The sequence below is a fragment of the Epinephelus moara genome, chromosome 16 (assembly GCF_006386435.1).
Source record: "Epinephelus moara isolate mb chromosome 16, YSFRI_EMoa_1.0, whole genome shotgun sequence".
Classification (NCBI taxonomy): Eukaryota; Metazoa; Chordata; class Actinopteri; order Perciformes; family Serranidae; genus Epinephelus; species Epinephelus moara.
In genome coordinates this window covers 36,469,428-36,490,635 of record NC_065521.1, presented here as the reverse complement: position 1 = coordinate 36,490,635, position 21,208 = coordinate 36,469,428, and the positions used below count along the sequence as shown (strand labels likewise).

Sequence of the window (21,208 nt, the reverse complement as noted above, 5' to 3'; positions counted from 1 at the left end):
GCGCTGGCAGGGGGAGAATTAGCCTACTTAGCCTATTCCCCACAGGGGTCAACCCACACACAGACATGCAGACAGCACACCCACAATCAGATGTGCACACACCCACCCACATGCGCTCCAAGATGTGTGATGACAAATGATAAGGCAGCACTTAACCACAGGTGTCCCGAGTTTGACCTTTCACCCGTGACCTTGAGCTGAAAGCTTTTCATATAGAGGCCAGCCATCAATCATCTCCCATCAATCACACGTATATGCGGCACCCTTTCACTCCCTCACCACCTCTCCTGGCCCCAACATCCATCACTACGCTGTACCCTTTCACTGACATCTGGGAAAACACAAACACTTCACAACCTCTCTCGCTGCCTCTCTTGTCTAGAAACACACACATATAGTAAACACACACATCTCATCCTGTGTCGATGGCTCCTCTGAAACATGGGATGTGTTGTTGTGTTGTCAGGCGAACTGCAGGTGTACACAAGGGGCTGCTCCCTGGTGACACATTTGCTGAGATATCAGCACCTGCCCTGAGACATGACATGAGGTTGAAATCCCTGAGCACACTGGCAGCTGAGGCCACAACAGACAGCCAGTGGTGACAGACTGTGGCCATGAGCATCCTGAGGACCATTTGACTAGAAAGTCACTGGATCAAAAGTCTCTCACATCTCACACAAGTGTCATTTTTAGGCAGTCTAGTGCTGGAGGATGCCAGCGCTCTGACATTTGTAAAACACCATTCACAGTCTCTCTCTCCTTTTTTTATCTTTACCCTTTTGCACTTGTTCCTTAAAGGGATAATTTGCAGATTTCAGACCAGCTTTGTATCATAACAATTTTGGTAGTATGTCTAAATGAACAATGGTCTTCTTACCAGTGCCCAGATTTCCCTGCTCATCTCTCAACACAAATCACTGGCTCTAGGGCTGCTGCTTGAACTACAGATTGTACTTCACCACATTTTTGTATGCCTGCCGCCATGGACAAAAAGAATGCAGAAGCATATCAACAGAGAGAGCTGCCCCTCTGTCACTCAAACGTGACCAAACTCCAATCAAAAGGTAAAACTAGGAAGTTCTGGTCAATTATAAACAAGATTCTGTTACTGTAATGCTTATTTTTTGCCTAAAACATCACCAGAAACATATTTTAGTGCACTGTTTGGCTGTAATAGGAGAATTTGTGAGCAGGAAACGGGTGCAAAACTGTTGTAGAATAGCTGAAAATACTGAGATCAAACGGTAAAGTGCCGATCAAATGGGAAACAAGATTCTGTCACTGCATTGCCTTTTTCTGTCCTGTTTTCAGAAACATACTGTATATTAGCTTACCATATAACTGCAATTGAGACTTCCTGTGGAAAAACGGCGAGGCTCGCATTGCGTCACCCACTAGCAGAAGCGTTTATTAACCTGGTGTGGCGCAGTGCATTCTGGTAGTTTAACCACAGGCAAATGCTCCAGCTCTTTTACTCTATTTTGCTGGCCATGTAGCATCAATTTTTTGCACCAAGTATATGCATCTTTCTACTGCATATAGGCCTTTTCCACTGTCACTTTTGGCTGCACTACATTAAGCCATGACATTCTGATTTGCGTTTCCACTGGTAGTTAAGACACGCCGTACCAAGCTGTACCACAGATGGACCTTCTCCAGAGCAGGTCCAAAAGCTGGGCTGCCCGCCCTCAAGCAGGTAGTGTTGACGTTTCGCTGACTGCAGCAGCCAACCCCGGATGACCCTGTTTCTCCCCCTCAAACAAGCCCTGTTTGTTGGGAGACTCTACTCACCTCTGTCTGCAGGAGACCAGAGAGAAAGGTGTTTGTGTGTTCATCTCTCAGCACTTTTGTAGCTTCTTTCTGAATCTCTGTGGTTTTGGAGTTTAGTTTCTCTCCTGAATCCTGTTTTTACTTTAGATATCTGCTTTATTTTACCAGTTGCTGTTCGCTATCAGCCAAACATTTCCTTATTTTGCTGCCTCATATTAAAAGTTGTAAAAAAAAACTGTTGTAATGGAAATGCAAATCCATGCCGCACTGGCCCGATGGTCAAAACTAAACCAAGCCAAGCCAGCTCATGACTGTCAAAAAGGGGTAAGAGCCCAGTTTTATGAAAAAGACCATCTTTCCAGTAGTGGAATACTTCTTTAATGTAATTTACCAAACGACACCAAGATAACAGCACCTGTACGTTTTGGTGAGAGTAATACATGCGAGTCTAATACCAACTATGCAGGCCATATCAAATACGCCTAACATTGGTTTCATTTTTTTGTGAGTTGGAGAGTAGAGGACATTCTTGATATAAGAATAAAAAAACAGGTGAGCTCAGTGCTCTTTTGGCCCGTGCTCCATAATTACACCAGAGAACGTATTCTAATTGGCAGTGTCTTTATGCAGAACTATTATCAATGTCCCTCCGAGGCAGCGGAAGAGAGGAGGGGTGGGGAGAGGGACGTGAGGGATGGGTTCTATGTCAGTGAGCCCAGGGTCCATTTACACATGGATGAGGACTGCTAATAATGCCAGCATAGCCAGTCCAGCTTGCAGAAAAAGAGAAAGAAAGGTTTAATATTGAGCTGATTCCAAATGCATGAAAATGTAAACTTTAGTGAAGGGGACATTGTGGCTGCATATGCGGTGGTGATGAATTGATGTTGTAAAATCCAGACGGTCCAAAAGAGGGCTGAGGGTGTCAATCCCAGAGCTTCCCATGATTAGGAGATTATCCAAACAAAGAGCTGTCCACTAGTGTCAAATATAGAGAAATGCTATTACAAAGCCACATGTATTATTAATTATTATAGGACATAGATTATAGAATTACATCGCAGTCACAAACCTCATTCATTTGCTGACACTGGATTTCACATGTGCTGAAAAGCCGAGGAGAATGTGCTTTTCATTTGCAAATTGGCCCTATATGTATCTGCATACATTAACAAAATAAATTAACTGCATTGCTGCCACCCTTATTCTATTTCAAATATAACAGTAGCTCTTGGCATTTTGTTCCACATGTGGGTGTTAACGTCTGACCCCAGACAAACACCTCCAGCTTCAACAGTGTTATTAGTGGAGTGGTGAATGTGCAGACAGATAGGAACACATTAACATACCATTCAAAGCAGATGCTGCACCAGTGCATGTTATGTTAATTGGTTTGCTAAAAGGCAATTATTAGTCAATATTAATATTCTATCATTTATCTGCAAACTGTAAACTTCTCTCAACAGCCATCAGCAGCCTGTAATATTAAACATCCCACACTGAACTTGAAGGAGGTTGCAAGCTGTGCATAAGGGAAATGGTCTTGAAGAGAAAATTATGTAAAACTAAAAATGGAAATTTTCAGCTCCCTGAATGTAATACTTTTAGGGCTATGAATCTTATGTTTTAAAAGAGGGCAGAAGTGTAATTGTCTTACCTTGTTTTAGGGGATGTCGTTAGCCATTCTTCATGCTTTTCAAATGTTATCAAGTAAGCTGCGATCTCCTGTGAAAAAGAGAAGAGAGGAGAGAGGAAGGGAGTGAGGCTTAGATATGTCATCTTTAATCACTGTTCTCTTGTGTTTGTAATACATCGGTGAGACTGCTTCATTGATATTCAGACAGTCTAACCAGCAGCACAAACACGGGGAAAGACGGAAACAGGGGCAGCGCCGGGGAGCTCAGGCAGGTAAATGGAGACCGGTAAAAGTAAAGTGAAAGACAGAAGTGGAATGCAGCTGAGGTCAGATCATCTTCTGAGACCATCTTTGTTACGAAAGCTTTGATCAAGTTCTCCTCCGAGGACATCAAGGTGCTCTCAGAAAGATTGATGTCTCTGTGTTTGAGAGTGAGCAGCTTTTAACATTTTTGGTCCGATCCTCCCCCAAATCCCTTTGATCTGCCCTTGACACTCCTCTATGGATCAATCCACTCTTTAACCTTTGAATAATAATTACACGCCAGTCTCACAATATTGACATGCGTGTGTACTGCTACTTCAGAAAAGGCCGTAGATCCTTTGGAGTCAGTTGTGTACAAAGAGATGCTATGGACACTAAAGTAAAAAAGCCCAAACTGCCACTGGTATAAATAGAGATACTTCAAACACTTTCATGTTTCCCATGCTTGCCCTGCCTACTGCATCAGTCCGAGTGTAAGGGGGAACACGCTCGGCCATACCCGGCCATTTTCTCACCAAACTAATGGGCAGAAATAAAAGCACTTTGGATGCTGGTAGACAACCTAATGATTACCAGCGACAGCCAGCAATTCACTCTTCAGCAAGAACATTTGTCAGCTTCTCAGACTGTTAGAGAGAGCGAGACACAAGGACAGACCTGCTGCCACCTTCCACAAAAATATCGTCTTTTTCTAAGGATGTGCATCTCTCCTCATGTTGGAGTGTCGACAAACCTTTAAGTGTGAATATGTTGTTCAAATATTGTCTTGTTTGGTCTGAGCTTGAGTTCGGAAAAAAAAAAAAAGGCCTTCTCCGGGGCTTTATGTTGTTACTTCGCCTGTCCACGCGGGGCAATAATGCCTCCAAAAACACCAGCTTTCTTTCTCTACAGCAAGGATTGGAAATATATGAGACACATGCGGCAGCACAGAGCGCTCACAAAAACAGAGTCCCTTCCTGCCTTTTCCTTTAGCATGCACACACACTCTAAACTATGCAGCACTGCAAGAACGCTCCCATTGGCTCGTCAAGGCTGTGTCACAAGTGTGACCTGGCACAGAGACACAGCACACTGGAGATAGCCCACAGGGACGCTGCAGGGCGCTGCGGTGCGAGAGGTTCCCAGGCTGGCGGGGGTCCCGACAGAGAGGGGGCGGTAGCATGACTGGCACCCTTGCCTCCAGGTGCAGGCTGGTAGATAATGCTGCGTTGATTAACTTCCTGTTCTCCTGCCATAATGACCGGAGGCAGTAAAGCCATGACAAGATGGAGTCTTGAATTGAGAAAAAGATAGGAAGGAAGATGAGGCTGTCAAGAGGAGCTCAGGGCTGCTCCTCTCCTTTATAACTTCTGCTGTATGACAGAAAAAAAACAATAAAAGGATGAAAAGTATAACAATAGCCAGAGTCCACAACCTTGTTGATGTGGAGAGCAACAAAAATCTTGTTCTCTGCAGAAAATGTAATGTTAGCCGTGCCAACAACAATTACAATGTTCACAGGGAGTGAAAAAATCTGCCTTCACTACTCGGGTCACAATAAAGTAACTTCTCTGCATACATTTGTAAGTAAATTAGACTAACACGGCAGTGATTAGATTAATCCCTGCTATTCTGTGCTCATTTTGGGAGGGATAAACGGCAGCGGGAAGCTCCTTCAGTGACCTCTGTGCCTGTTAGCACATCGCCCCTTCCATCACTCTTGTCTTTAAAAACCAACCACAGCCCCAGCCACGGTGGCAGGGGATGAAATAGGGGGCCACATGGTCTCGTATTTTAAAAAAAAAAGAAAAAAAAAAAGAAAAAGAAGTGAGCCTCTTCCTCTGGCTCTTTGCACACCCCTCCCTCTCTGAACAGATGCCAGGGATTATTCCAACCCCCCGACCAACCATAAAGGTGCAATAATCTTATGGTGAGGAAACAAACAAAAACAGACGTGCAGCCATTAAACAGCTGCAAAGAGACAAAGTTTGCATGGGCGGCATAATGAGAGGCTAGCGTGCGTTCAGGTTGAACAAACACGCTTGCGGGTTAGTGCAAGAGGGGGGGAGTGGGCAAGCGGTGTGCTGAACACTGATGGTGCATCAAAGTCAAACCAGCAGCTGTCAATGGGCTCTGGACTCTATCTGCTGACCTCAGTGCCTCTGGCCTGCTCTCCGTCGCTGGGGAAATATTCAGAAAAGGCCCTCTGTACACACAGCAACTCTACCTCCTAGGTCAGAATCCTGCTCGTGGAAGGCTGTTTGTACTTCCTTCCTTTGTGCCTCAGCCTCCCCACTGACATGATCTTAGCCTGGGTTTTATCTCCAGGTGCTGCTGAAATGCACTGTACCAGTGAGATCTGTATTCTGCACAGCTTAAATTGAGCCAAACTCCCTTCCAAGCCTGATCTAAATAAATAACAATCAGCGCAAGCTACCAGTGAACCAGAGAGTGAGTATGAGCAATACCTCCTCTAATTGACACGGTGGTTGCGAAAAAAGGGGCCTTTCATTTTCCAGAGGAAAGAACAACCCGGAGCTGTTTGTTGTAACCCAGCCATCTCATTTGTTTCTTTTGTCTCTGTAAAAGCTGCGACACACTGTTAGCACAGGGGGCCGCCCCGGAACATGACGGAGCAGTCTAGCAGTTTCAGGGCTGATGGAGATGGAGCGGCGAGAGTGTTAGCGTGTGTGTTTCTGTCTTCCGTGTTGAAATCAGAGGGCCTGATTACTGGTTACCTGCCTGGGCCTGGCACGTTATTAACATGCTCTTCAGGAGGTGTCACTCCTGTACTCATCAGTGTGTCTCCCCTCTAGTTCTCTCTTCTCGTAGCCTCCACACACCTTCTCCAATCTGACTCTCACTCACTCTCATTTCCTTTTTTTTTTCACCCCCTTTCCCATAACCGCTGAGGTGAAAAGGAAAGCCACCATAAGAAAATTTTCATTTTGAGATGACTGGCTTTTACTGTCTCGCCTTTCAGATGATATTTTCACTCTAGAGGTACAATATTTTCTCCAGAGAGAATCAGCTTTTGAAATGTCTACCTATTTGAAATTGGAGATGACACTAACATATTCATTCCATTTCACTTCTTTGCACCAAGGAAGGCGGATGAGGGAGTGGGAGCGGTAAACTCTCAGAAAATAAACACTATTTGATTCATCCCATTTTTTGATTGTCTCCGAGTTAGTTGTAATGACAATTTTAGGAGCAACTGTTTGTAGACCTTATCAGATGGATTTCATTAGACCCTCACCCTTTCTTACCGCACAAAAGTCAGTCAAACACAAAGCCAGTGTTTGATTGAGATATTCCATGGTAGATTCACTGTCCTGGGATGACCCGAGGCTAGATTGTTTTGCCGTTCCCTCTGATTCTCTCTCGTACTAGCAACTTTGATTTATGGGAGAAAAGAGAGGCGTTGAGAGGACCGACGCTCTAGCATTTGGATGACAGACCTGATCACTTGAAACAACTGTCGCTGTTCCATTAGAAGGAGAGATAGGAGTCTTTTGGCATTATCTCAGGACGCATCAGACACCTGTCTCTAAACACCATCCATAATGCCTCTCCTCTCCTTCTGCATCCGCAGCACATTTGAGCTGACAGAAAATGAGAGGTGGGAACGAAACGGAGCTGGGAGGACAAAAACCCCTGAAGCACATTCCCTTCTGTGCCACCCCCTACATTAAAATACAAACAGTTACATCATTGTCTGAGAATTTAATCCTAGTTTTTAAACCCAAGATTTACTAGACACATTATGTAAAAACATGGAGTAATGACTCATTCTCTGTGAGCTCAGCCGTTTAAAACCGGTCTTCATCACCCAAAAAAAGGATTCAACAATTATGTTTGTCCATTACAGTATTATTCCAGTTATACTGGTGCTCTAGTGACACTAATGAAAAGGCACTTGATGAATAGCTGTATTAGAAAAACTAACTTTAGCAACAGTATTGATTGCAGTAAAAGCTCAAGCTAATGAAATGAATATGAGAGAGCAGGAAGATGAGAAAGAATAGATGGGAGTCTGGGAAGAGAGGAGAGTACAGCGCCTCCAGCCTGCCTCGTGGTGAAGTCTGGGGAATGCATCCTCAAAGCTTTGACCTTGCCCTGCACTTGAAAGCAGGAAGTGGATGAGAGGGGGCCAAGGGATGGATACGGTGAGAGGAGCCCTCCCTGATGACCTGGGTTTTGCTGTGTGAGTGCCAGGTCATCTGATATTTCCTCCAGGGCAGCCCAGGAAACCAACCTGCCCAGGGCCGGGCACAAATGGACTGGCGGGGATTTGGGGGTGGAGGGGGTGGAGNGGGGGGGGGGGGGGGGGGGGGGTTTGCTGAAGCTCCAGGCTATCACGAGATTACACCAGAAAAAATTCAAATGCAATTAGACACAGAAGAGATAGAGACTGGCACTAAAGAAAGGGATGGAGAAGGGGGGTGTGAGAGTTACTGAAAAGGGGAGAGGATAATCAAAAAGGAGAGAGGAGGAACAAAGTTTAAAGTTTTTTTCCCATGACAATGATAAATGCATTTAAAACAGGAGAAGCGTGAAGGTATGGTGATTAAAAAAGAGTGCTTCGGTTCGATTCTGCAAGCAAAAGCGCCTTTGCTGAATCATTTTTGGGCCCTTTTTTTTGTTTATACTTCATGAATTCTTAATGCACTAGCAATAATGTATCACACACTGTATCTATGTAATCTCATATGGCCATATTACTCTTTTAAGCTGGGGGAAAGTAGTGAGGTAGAGTGAATCTATTTTAGCAAGCTGTAACCTCTAGCTAGCCTTTAAGATTGTCTGAGCATGGCTCATAATAGGATGCAGTGGATCTGCTATCACGGCGAATGGTCTGGACAGAGGAAAAGGGAGACGGGTGAGACAGAAACAGAGACATAGGAGAGTGAGAGAGTTGGGAAAGTGAAAGTAAGCAACAATAGAGTATGGAGCTGTTGACAGCTGCACTTGGCATCTGTTGAAGAGGAGTGAGGCGGTTCTATGAGTCCCTGTGCTGGGTTAAAAAGATGCCCTCTCCAGCATACTGCTCATTAGGACCTGCATGGGGCTTCCCAGGGATGGCCCGCGCTTAAAGGGAGGGGTGGAAGTCACACTGTGTCCACTCTGTTGCTCCACTGCGAGGCAGCAACAGAGCTGTTCTGCTCTACTTTACCAACGTGTGTTTTGGCAACTGATCGATTCAAAAACAGAAAGTGCGTCATCATGGTCGAAGAAACCTCTGAGAGCACGCAAAAAAAAACCCAGCAACATTGCTCAGCACACATGTTCACCTTCACCACAAATGCCATATGTTTAAAACACACCTTGAGATATTTTGCTCTGTTTCTCCTATCTATGCACCTCCTCAGCTCCTGCGGTTCGGCCCTCTGTTTCCATACAGGAGGTGAGGAGAGCGAGACGAGCCATCCACTGCCCTACATTATACATAGTTCTGGGATCAATCTGGCATTGATCCTGGATAGCTTAGATGTTTTCCAGTAGTTGGTCAATGCCTCTCTTCACATTTCTGCTTGGCATGCTGGTCATAAGGCTGTTCTGAAAAAGGAGGCATTCTCTTGGGGAGCCTCCTCACGCTCCTCGACGCTGCACGCCTCCCTGCTCCCACAATCAATGTTACCCACAGCAGCTGCTCTGCCAGCACTCTCCTTTTTGTTTACTATATCACTTCTATACACTTTCATCCAAACACAAGACTTAGCAATAAGGGAGAACAGAGGCGGAGGAGGGGTCTTGCTCCAGATGGGGTGAAATTTTAACAATGGGCTGTACCCGCTAACTTTAATTTATCAATGCAACAATATGAAAAATTATCGGTGTGTATGCAACAGAGCTCTTGTGCGAGTTCATGCTCACACATACACACACACACACACACACACACACACACACACACACACATAAGACATCTGGATTTCTACACAGGGGTGACAAATCAAAGGTGAAACCTGAATAAATAAGAACAAATGCAGATGTTTCCACAGGGCATAAGGGGTCACTGAATGGATGATGAGTATGAAAATCATTTGAATCATATGTTGCAGCCTTCACAGTCACAAGGGGCCAGATGCATAAAACTCTTTGTAGATTAATGACTAAAACTGTGTGTGCGCACAAAGACAGGAATGTGCATATGCATGATTTTCGTCAGATTTACAAAGATGCACGTACGAACGCTTCTGTTTAATAAATCTCAATCACTGCGGAACCGGACGCACGTGCACGAGCCTCATTTCCACACCCACAGTTCGCCATAAATGAATGTAGAAAGGCCCTAAAACATAAGTTTGCATATCAATACTTGTGCCTGCTCCACCATTCTGTCAATGAGAAATACGACAAAGAAAGTGCAGTTTCACCAATTGTGTTGCATCACGAGGTTCTCCAGCGCTGCCAGAGCAGCTGTCATTACGCACGGCTGATATTTGTAGCGTCCGTACCACTAATTCATCACCTTTCTGCAAACCATCATTGTGGCAAAATCTCAATCATCAGTGTCATTAAACGTCAGAAGGATGATCAATGATTTATTCACAGCGCTCAAGTTGAAACTTTACAAAGTGCCTTACACTGCAGGATAAAATAAAAGATTATTAACAGGGAGGTGATGCTCAAATGTGAATGAAACAAATGATGAAATTTATCACTTATAAATAATTGAAAATTAAGTTAATAAATGTGCCTTTAATTTACATTTTACAGTGAAATTGGCAAACAACCTAAAAATGTTATGCGTCTCTCAACTTAAATTTGATTTCCTCCTTATCCATTCCTTGTTTTACCTCCAGCTATCTCAGCTAAAACCATGTGTTCGACTGGTCTGAAGTCTGCGTAGGGTGGGCACACTGTTTTTGTTTTTTTGCACATGCATAAAACTGCATAAAATCCAAGTAGTAAAAAAAGAAAAAAAAAGGAAATGTGTCAGGAGAGGTCAAGAAGCCAGAGGCTTATACAAATGGACCTCCCCTCAACTTGAGGTGGAAAACAGAAAACGACGAGAGAGAAAAAGGGAGAAAAGAAGACAAACGAACTACACTAACATTATACAGAAAAATACAGCAAAAGATAAACGACAAAAGGAAGCACACTGAGCAGAAAGTGAAAAATACTCCAATAAAAACCAAGAAATACATGGAACACAGTGCAGAGAAAAAAAAAAAAAAAGGGGAAAATATATTTATATACAAGTCAAAAAATAATTAGACATCATGAATTAAATGTCATGATTATTTCCTTTAAAATACTCTACACGTAAAGAGCTGTAAACAACATGTATTATGGTGTTCCAAATCGGTACACCACGCTATCTAAGGGGGCCATGTCTTGTTTTGTAAAAGGTGAAGATGATTTACCTGTTTAGTATTATGTGAATGAATTAGGGAATTAAATTTAAATAAATTGTTAAATGATGATGGTGAAGAAGAATCTATTTTCATGGCACATTCGTCCTTTATAAATACCTGTTTACGTGTGGAAAAAGGCGTACGTATGCTTTTGTGCGTATGCATTGTTTATACATCTGGCTCCAGATCTCAATGAAACAGAACACTTATGGCAGAACACTCTCAATCACAATCTCTAAAAGACCACATTAGGGAATATCTTTTTGGAAGAATGGTGTTTTCATCCCACCAGCGGAGTCTGAGAGATGTGTAGAATCTATGCCAAGGTGCACTGAAGCTATTCTAGTGGGTTTGTTTGGCTCAACATGTGTCACACATCTGTGTATTGTAAAGAAAGAACAAGTGTTCGGCAACCAATTAAGCAGCCAGCTTGTCAAGTACAGCAGGCCTACTCTACGATTCTTAAAATTTGTCAGCTTTAAGAAATAGTCAGTTGGGAAAACAATTAAAATCCAGAAGCAGGCACAATACTACAAACTCCAATTAGACAAAGACAACAGCACTACGGCAGCAGACGGAAAAAGTTACTTAATTAGGATTACAGTAGCTTTATCAATTAACTGAGTTAACCATAAGCTAAAGGAGAAGTCCTGTGTTTTTGGAGGAGCAGTGGGGGAGGTTGAGAGTGAATATATTTTAATTAATATTCTTAAATTGCAACATCATGTCACAAAATAATTAAAATGTAACTCATATCATAATCATAAATTGTCTATCCCTTTCCAGTTTTGATTCCCACTGCTCTGCTAGGCACGTTACAGCACAGCTCCACTAACAGCTCTAATAAAGACCTCAGAAGCTCACTCAGTAGTAAACTGTACATTATTCGTGAATAAATATTTTTAGTTGTTAAAAAAGTATGTGTATGATTAAATTATCTGACACCAAATTATCTGAGACCAACAAACAACGATACAGGTTGTGTTTTAGCAAGTCACTGCTGTATTTCTATCTGCTTTTTAGGCTCCAACTGTGGGTGTTTTGTAGCAACACGGGGCTAGTTGCATGAAAAAAATGGCTGTTTTAAACATTGCTGCTTTTTCTGCTGTGTCCCCAAAACTGGATATTTTTAAGGCCAAAATATGGTCTTTTCCTAGATTTTGTGCCTAAAGCTAAAGTTTCAATGTATCTGTGACATAATAAAATGTACATATTCCATGGTTTGCAGGAGTGTACAATGCCAACATTTTTCAGGTGATTGGGTTGACACAATCGTATGAAAACTCTCATTATTATTGTTTTTTCTAGTATGTGAGAGGACAGAATACTCCTCTGCCTCAGAGCAAGGAGCTGCAGCCATATGCTGAAGGGGAAACAGGGCAGACAGAGAGAGAGAGAGACCAGGAATAGCAAGCTGGCATGAAGCAGGATTGTTTGGGCTTTGGTGCCATGGCTGCTGTCTCGGATGTTCGTTGAGATGATGTAATTATTTGGCCTTGAAGCACTACAATGGTCAGCCGCTGCCTCCCACACTGTAACAAGACACCTGTGCGTGCACATCCTGGATTTCTATGCATTTGTATGGTAATATACTCGTGTCTATGTTAGAGGAGAACAGGAGAGATAGCAGAGAAGCAGCGGCAAAGACAGAAAAAGATGAGAGAAGGAAGGAATGCGGTGAAATTGGCGTACCACAGAGCACGAAAAACCTGGAGGACTCAGGAGAAAGGTTTATGTGGGAATGTTCCAGAGCATGTGGTGTGTTAGGGACACGCTGAATGAGAATTGGACATAAAGTTGACTGAGATGAAATACATCCATCTTTGTCAGCCATAATTAGGCAGCATTGTGACCCTGTGGTTGTTGCTGTGGATGTGTGTGTGTGTGTGCTGATCTAAAGCCCATATGGGACCGCCTACTGCTGTACCCTTGAGAGATGTGTCTTCTTGTGTAATGATTCTTTTACACCTCTCTCTTCTTCTATCTCTCTTTCCCTCGGGCTCTAACTTCTGGCAAGACTTTAAGATGTGTTGGAGGTTTGGCGGAAGCATGGAGCACTACATTAGTAAACAGGGCAAAAAAATAAAAGTGTGTACGAATGCGCATGCGGACGCATTGTGGCGCGGCGGGAAGCGGCCAGGTTCACTTCCTGGCGCCCCGTGGCTGTCTGACCTCTGGCGTCCACGCTGCACGTCCTCTTCATCATCTATGCAGCAGGATGTCTGTTCCCCCCTGCTGACAGCCCAACCAAGGAGAACGGAGAGTGGCGGAGCCTCCATGAGGCTGACCTTACCCCAGCCCCACTGCAGAGACTCCAGGCTGTTACCCCACTCTGCTGCTGAACTTTTCTCCCCCTCAAACCCAACTTCTGTCCACTAAAAGAGGGGAAAAAACCTGCAGGTGCAGTCAAACTTACGAGAGGAGGTGGTTCTCTCTGTGTCTCTACTTCTTTACTGTATGTCTTCTATCTGACAGGTGCTCTTGTTTTGGAAGACAGCAGATATTGAAAGTGCCTTGTCCTATTGTACGCCCAACAGCCGCCAGGTCTGTTTGACTCCAAATGTAATTTCACAATTTGATATAGAGTGCAGACATAAATGCTACATTTGTTGCTTTCTTATGCTTTGTGTGAGAAAGATATTGCAGTGAAAATCCACTGAGAGGGCATTAAATGTCATCTAAATATAATTGAGGTGTGATTTCTCTCTGTGGAGACATTGTACGAATCTAAGCACTATATCCTCAAATACCACCCAAATTTTCCCAAAAGTCAAGGAGCGATGGTATCATGCATAAATGAAGTGACAGAGGAATCTAGAAGGTCACCATTCACTTCATATCAATCAACTGATGTCAACTTTCATTTTAGAGCTCCTGCTGGACCTATCCAAAAGAGGGGAGATGGGAGGAGGAGAGGTTCCCCCGTCTTCCTTGAACGGCACAAATGAGCAGAGTTCTGTCTCATGTGAGCCTGAAAGCCTATTTATTTCAGGCTCCAGAATCAATTAATGCCTGCATTATCCCCTGAATTCCCCTATTCAGTGCAGCCAAATGACTGGGGCACCCTTGCATGAAACCAATTTCTAACTTTCAATCCGAGACACACCCCTGAACCACCTAGAGGTCTTCCTTCAAAATTGCAGCCAGCTTTGACCACGCCGTCATGCATGTGCGCCTGCGAGCATGTGGTGCAAGTATGTGTACGCGCTCCCATAAGGAGGATGCTGTGCTGAGAATATGAGGGGTTATGTAAAGTTTAAGGTGTTTTAGTTCGGCCTGTTTTCAATATGCAGCTATAGTGAGAGAAAATGCAGAATGTTCTGACAGGAGAACAAATTGTGACACACAAAATGAAGCCTGCACACCATGTTAGAGGCAGGAAGAGAAGAGGCGAGGGAGAGGAAGGAGGAGGAGGAGGAGGTGGAGAGAAAGAGGCAAAGGAACAGATTGAAGAAGAGGCAGATTATGTGTTAAAGGGCAAAATGTTATGTCTTTAATCGACTACAGTGCGTGTTGGAGAGAGAAACAGGATGAAATATTGAGCCCACACTGTCCTGTCCATCCGCAGAGGGCGACACACTCTGCTCCAGAGACAGAGAGAAAAGACATGAAGACAAGACAAGCCTGAAAATTCACCAAAGGGATGGCCAGATCTCCAGCTCAGGCCAATTAGCCAGCAGAAACTCTTTTTTCTCCCCAACTACTCGTCAGCATGAAAGGATCACCCTTTTGTCTGTCAGACTCATGCCTTTATCCTCTATTGCTACTTCCTGTACACAGTCTGTACGCCATACACACACACACACACGCGCTCCTTTAATTCTTACATGAACAAGTTACATTCCTGCAACTCTCTTTTCTGTTCCTGTCATCTCTCTGTACGCCTGTCAGCACACACGTGTCCAGGCAGAACACACGTACAAACACTGACTCCAAATGCGAGCGCACATACAATATCAGTCAAATCCTCACATGAACTGCTCTCATTTTATCCCCTCTCAGCTCCTGCCATCTCGCTGACTGATGTGATTGTTAGTTCTGGAGGAGGGCTCTCTTTAATTGAAGTGGGTGTGAGTGCATGTGTGTGTCCAGAGCATCGCCTGGCCATGGTTGGTATTGTTTGGCCTATCAGACAAGCTGTCAAGTGCTCTGCCTCTCTCTCTGTTTCTCTCTGTCTCTCCCTCTCTCTGCTGGCTCTCTGCCGCTTTGTGTTCATGTTACAATAACGGGAATGTGGGACTGTGAAGGTCACAGACGCCTGAAGTCAAACCAGCTTGCCGGCATGCATGTTTTAGTCTCCCAACAGCAGACCCCAACATCAGACATCTATGTAACACTAACCATGCACATGAGCTACAGTCAATGACCACTCAACACCAATAATCATCATGCTCAAGGTCATTTTCACCAAACCGAAGCTACTGAAGTGCATCCGTGCAGCTGTATAGGTTTCACTTGCACTTTTTTTTTTTTTCACTGAGCTAACTTTTCCTCAACTTTTCTGCCTCTATCTGCATACTCCCATCTGCCTTGTGTGCATTATCAGTCTCACATCTCTCCCCTCTAAAAGTTTGGCCCGTTGAGAGGAGAGGCGCAGGCTGCTCTTTGTGAAGGCTGCTCTCTGCAGACGGTGGGGAATCGATCAGCCAGACGCTCCAATGGCCTGCTCCTTTGTGAGCCCAGTCTGGCTCTGTGCAGCTCTCCTCTGTTTATCTCCCTCACGTCGCTCGCTGGCTACATGCTCTTAATTAAACATGCCGCACGGCTATTAATTGTCAACCAGATTCAATTTGTTCCCCGGGCACGCTGTGAATGGGCCTCTCCTTCCAGAACAAAGGTGTCCGAACAGCCATGTCAGAGTTGAACAAAAGGCCCAAGGCATCACTTCTATCTCCAAAAGCCTGAGCTGCTACAGCTCACAGGCACCCATTGAATGAGGTGTTATCCCGGCGGGTTTCCAGGCAGGTGTTCAAGAGATGTTCAGAGAAAACCGTCTTGTACTTTGCCACACCATCTTTTCTTCACCCAATGACATTTGGGCAAAGACAAAGCACTCCATCAGCATTTAACCGCTGCACCTTTGCGAGCTGTCATAATGCTTTTACCTGCACAAATACCCATTCGGTAAAATACTTTAAATCTGCCTCATTTTTTAATCTTGTTAGGTTGTTTTTTTATTTTATTTTACACGGGAACTCTTTTGACAAATTGTGGAAACAAATAAATAAATAACCCAATGACTGCTAAGATGAATCTGGGAGTAAGCAGCTGCCAAGGCATAATATAATTCATGCCGATGCATCAGTGTTACTGGAGACTGCTCCAGCATCCAGCCAGAACCCACAGAGCCAGGTGCCAACACATCCATCCCCTTGCAATTCCCTCATCCGTCCCACCTCTCAGTCACTCCAGCCATCACCCCAATCAATGCTCCCTTCCCAAAAACCTAAAGCTCTGGGCCCCAGCTGGTGCCAAGGAGGCCTGGCTGGTGCTATTGTGTCACTGCCTAAACCCCCTCAACAATACAACGGTAAACCTGCACCCTCTGTGCCTCCTAAGTCACACACAGAACAGATGCCAAACCAAGAGCTGTCCATATAGACTCACACAGAGACCTCTTAACCACGCAGCCTCTAAAGAACAGACACAGTCAAACAATACATGTAATGTGAACCCTGTTTTAAAGCCGAGAATTTCCCTACCTATATACTGAGGCAAAAAACAAATAAAAACATTTACAAGTTTATCATGTCGACAAACAAAAGCAGCATTGTAGTATAGAATATACTACTGTGTAGAAAGCCTTGTTCAAACACTGCGTTGTGGAATTTTTAATGAGAGTCAGGCGAAGGTGGTGTAGCATATAGAGAGAGGAGATCTTTTCCCCAGTGTGCCTCTGTGCCTGCCTTTTCAGCAATCCCAATATTTTGCTGCTGGTGAACTCACTGAGCAGTTGAGGAATTACTTATTTAAAAGATAAGGTTTCCTCTGTTGTCAGCAAAAACCGCCTCTTGTCCATAACGGGAGAAAACCAATGCAGTGTGAAATCAAAGGTCACCCGGAGACAAATAGCACTAACAGGCGAGAGCAGGGGTGACAAACGCTCCCTCTCTGCGCTCACCAAATTAATTAAGAGTGGAGATTCAACATGGCATCTCCAACACAAAGAGAGAACAAGCAGCCTTGTTGTTGTTTCAGCAAGACTTTTAAGAGAACAAACACACTCCCATTTTCTCTATTGTAATCAAAGCCTGTTTACCCGCGTCTCTCAAATGACTCTTTCATTGAATGTTTTATATGGCAGCTTTGAGGAGTCATTGATCTCAATCTAGGCCCTGAGATGCCTCCGTTGAGCTTGCTTCAGCCTCACAACTCAGCCTGCCTTCAGCCCGGGGATCCTTGGGGCACTGCATTAAACGCCTTACCCCAGGCAGCCTGCTAATCCACAGCATTCGCAGGTGTCTCTGTCTGGCCGTGACCACAAGATAAGCCCGAGCCTGGAGGAGACAGCAGCGAGCAATAGACACAAAGTGCACATTTGAGTGTGTCTTTGCATCCGGTCCACAGTCAGTCACCCAGTTGAGGAGATGGGCTGAGAACAGCAGGTCTGAGACCGAGCCCGGATAATGACACCTCATCTGGGAACAGCTAGCGAGAAAACATCTGCATCCCCTTATCTCTGCAATGGCTGCACTGTCGAAACGACACGCCGATCATTTACTGGATTACACTACAGTAAGCTGCCGCCTGATGTTCTTTCACAGATCAGTGTAGTGGAAATGTTTATACAGAGCAGGCTGGGACGAGAAAGTTGTCTCAATGTCTTAGATAAGCATGTAAAGCCAGCATGCTGGCCTCGGGCACGGAGCGCGGTGCACTCACCAAGCATTGATCCCAGTCACAATGTTCAGTCAACTAATTGTGGACCAGAAAATGTAATAAGCTGGAGTTTGATTAAAACAGAAAGTAATGATGAGAAGTTTTAATGTTGAAAGGGATTTCTGTACTCAGTGGTGCCCCTGGAAATTTTTCATGGCGCAGCCAGATGGGGCCATTAGGAGACCTTGGGGTGGCGCACCAAAAAGCCATAACTGAATTACAGGAATTTGCTTACGCTGTTGAAGCATACAGCCTAGTTGGAATCTAAGTCAATATGGAGGTTCAAGGAATCACATACTGATATACTTCTTTATTATTTTATAGTTAATCATATTAATAGTTATCTGATGTGCATGGACTAAAACTGGCACAGCTAACATTTGGACTTCCACAATAATCCTGTTTTAATGTGTTATGTGTCTATACATGTAAGGTGATTCATTGTTCTTCACATAGCCTGATTGTTCTTTTCCTTAAAACTTAAAACTCCACTTTGAAGGAGTACCTTGTTTGTCAGGAACAAAACATTCATTGGGAACAGGCCTCCTCAAGTTTAGAGGAGACTCAAGGGTACCCATACAACCCATTTTTATTCAGATATCTTGAGTTGAGAATTCAAGGAACCCCTTTAAAAATGGACATGCCAGTCTTTCCCTCGCCAAAATATAGCCTGAATTTTGAGCATTATTTAGGCCCCTTCCTGACAAGCTATGCCAACATGGCTCCTACCAATGCATGCCTTAGGTTGTCTGCTGTCACAACACTCCACTACTTGTGCACTAGCTTAAAAAATGAGCTTTCAACATCCTTTTAAAGACAGCAATATCAGCCTCTAATTATTTTCGCCAGGAGGGGACAGTGATCGTATCAGGGTGGCCATGGCCCTTCCCAGCCGCACCCCCCCCCCCATCCCCCGCCCCCCTTTGGAGCACCACTGCTGCACTCAATCCATTCAACCAATATTCAAGTAGTGGTAACACTACACTCCAGAAACTCTCTAAAATACAGTCAAGGGCTTGAGCCAGGAGGATGAATTTAATTTCATAAAATGTTGAATGCTCTCACTTTGGGCCAATTAATTTCACAAGAAAATAGCTGATTCCAGACGGAAAGCTTGCGAGAAATAAATGTTTGGTTAATTAAATTTACAATCAAGGGCAGTTAATAATCACTACATAATATCCTACAAATTTATTGCATTTAAAAATGGTTAATTTATATTGCATTAACAATGAGGGGTCCATGCCCTTGATGTTGGTGAAATATGGAATGGGGAGCTAACAGCACTAAGTCAGAGCGTACCAATCACGTGTAAGGTCAAGCCCAGCTGTAGCTTTTGGCCTCTTAATGGTCATTTATTGTTCATCAAGTGTGTGTGTGTGTGTGTGTGTGTGTGTGTGTGTGTGTGAATGCTTGCAGGTCTCGATGTGTGTGTTTTATGTGTTCTCACCCCCCAGCGGGGGGCAGCACCACCCTGGCCTCACTGCCTCCACCCACTCATCCATCCCACGTCTTGTCTAATTAAACATCGTTAACATTCATCCCAAGGTCTTATGCAGATGAGCACAGAGGGAATGTGGTGCACTGCGCATTAAGAAAACAACTTGGGGGGTGGCAGAGAGGTGAGCACAGGGATGAGATGGGGTTGTATCCGAATTGAGACGTGCATGGATATCTCCGATTTGACCTCATTCATCAATTAATTACCACCATTAGTAGGAGGTGATGTGGAACCAAAGCTGAAATCACTGCACCGTGGCGTCTCCACCACCAGTTTGTTGACTGTGTGCGTGAGGGCGTATGTGTATGACAGACAGGCACCCATTAAGCACTGAGCCAGGTACGTTTGAGTGTGTCTATGTGTGTGTGCACCTACAGTATGACCAGAGAGGCAGACAGATAGACAAACTGATGGGCATCCAGCCAAGCACTGCCATCGGTGTCTCCTCAACAGAGCTGTGATCACAGCTCAGTCCTGTCATGTGGCTGTCACTCTATCACTCACAGTCACACACACACACGCACACACACCACCACACCATATCACGCTGGAGCCGTGCTAACGCCTGAGACTGTTTGATCCCATCTTAAAAGACACTCTTTGTTCCTTTGTAGCTTATAGGGCACTTGAGGTGCAATTATAAAAGCAGACTGTTACCCTTTTGCACAAACCCGATGCCCTGAATTAGCACCGGGACAGTAAGGTAACCTGATGTGCATGGAAACAAGAAAACAACAGGGGAAACATTTTTCAGCAGAGTCTATGTGAGACATCAGCAGAATATCTAGAAGCGATAGAGGTTATGAGTGTGCCAACAACCTTGTGTAAAGACCCCATGTCAGTTCATTTTTGCCAATAGCTATTTTTCACAAATTGTGATGGAACCGGCGAACATTTCAGCTATTCAAATGTAACATAAAATCCATAAAGCTGGCATTAGCTCTGCATGCATTGCACAAAGATCTCAACAGGGGTATACTATGTGTGAGCAGGTGCATTTGTCAGAGACAGAGACAGGGTTTGTACACTAGCCTGGGCATGAATGGCACCTCACAGTATTTAATCCAGAAGACTAAAATGGGTTTAAAAGGCTGTGGTAGCTGTTATGGTCTGAGGGAGTGCCTGCCAGGGCAGTGGGGCGGGTGTGGCAGCAAGGCTGTGAGTTATGTGCGTCGCACATGGACTCATATTTTTGAGGCCAGGCTGACGGTTGGCCATGCACGGCAGCACAGCACAGCACTTCCTAAGATCCTGTTTGTAACTGTCTGTGGAACAAGAGCCTGAGGGAGGAGCCTGCTTAAACTCACTCACCTTCACCACCGGCCTCAGATCCATCTCTGTGCACGGCATGCATCCTACATGCACTTATGCACACATGCACTAAGAACTAAGAACACACGCAAGAAATATGCAAGAATACACACACACACGTCACACAAGCTGTGTGCAAACATAGCAGGGTCAGCACACCACATGTGGGCCTTTGCAAAAATAAATAGTCCTCCTCAAAGGACCAGTGTCAAATAGGCATGCATGAAAAAGCACAAAAAGCACTTTGCCCCGCATACATATCTGATGCACGACAGCCAAGGTCAGCCCAAATCCTCTCTCTATCGGCGGCCACTTGAATCACCTTCAAGGATCAACAACTTTCATATGGTGCTTTGCGCGTCTCCTCCATAAACATGTAACGCTACGTGAGTTTCAGTTAGTCTAAGTGAGTGATAAGCTCATTGTTGGCAAGTCAACAGTGCTGTAGCTAAAACTAGGAGCAGGGGGCGCTGTGTAGACAGTCAAGTACAGGCAGTGAGG

General features: G+C 44.5%; 1 protein-coding gene across 1 annotated transcript in view; it reads right to left on the bottom strand.

Annotated features, from left to right (window-relative positions):
* camta1a (calmodulin binding transcription activator 1a) overlaps positions 1-21,208 on the bottom strand; it is a 929,980-nt gene that overhangs the window by 199,040 nt on the left and 709,732 nt on the right. The window contains exon 4 of the mRNA XM_050064291.1: positions 3,431-3,498. Within this exon, the coding sequence (XP_049920248.1) occupies positions 3,431-3,498 (68 nt within the window). The remainder of the gene's footprint in view (positions 1-3,430; positions 3,499-21,208) is intronic.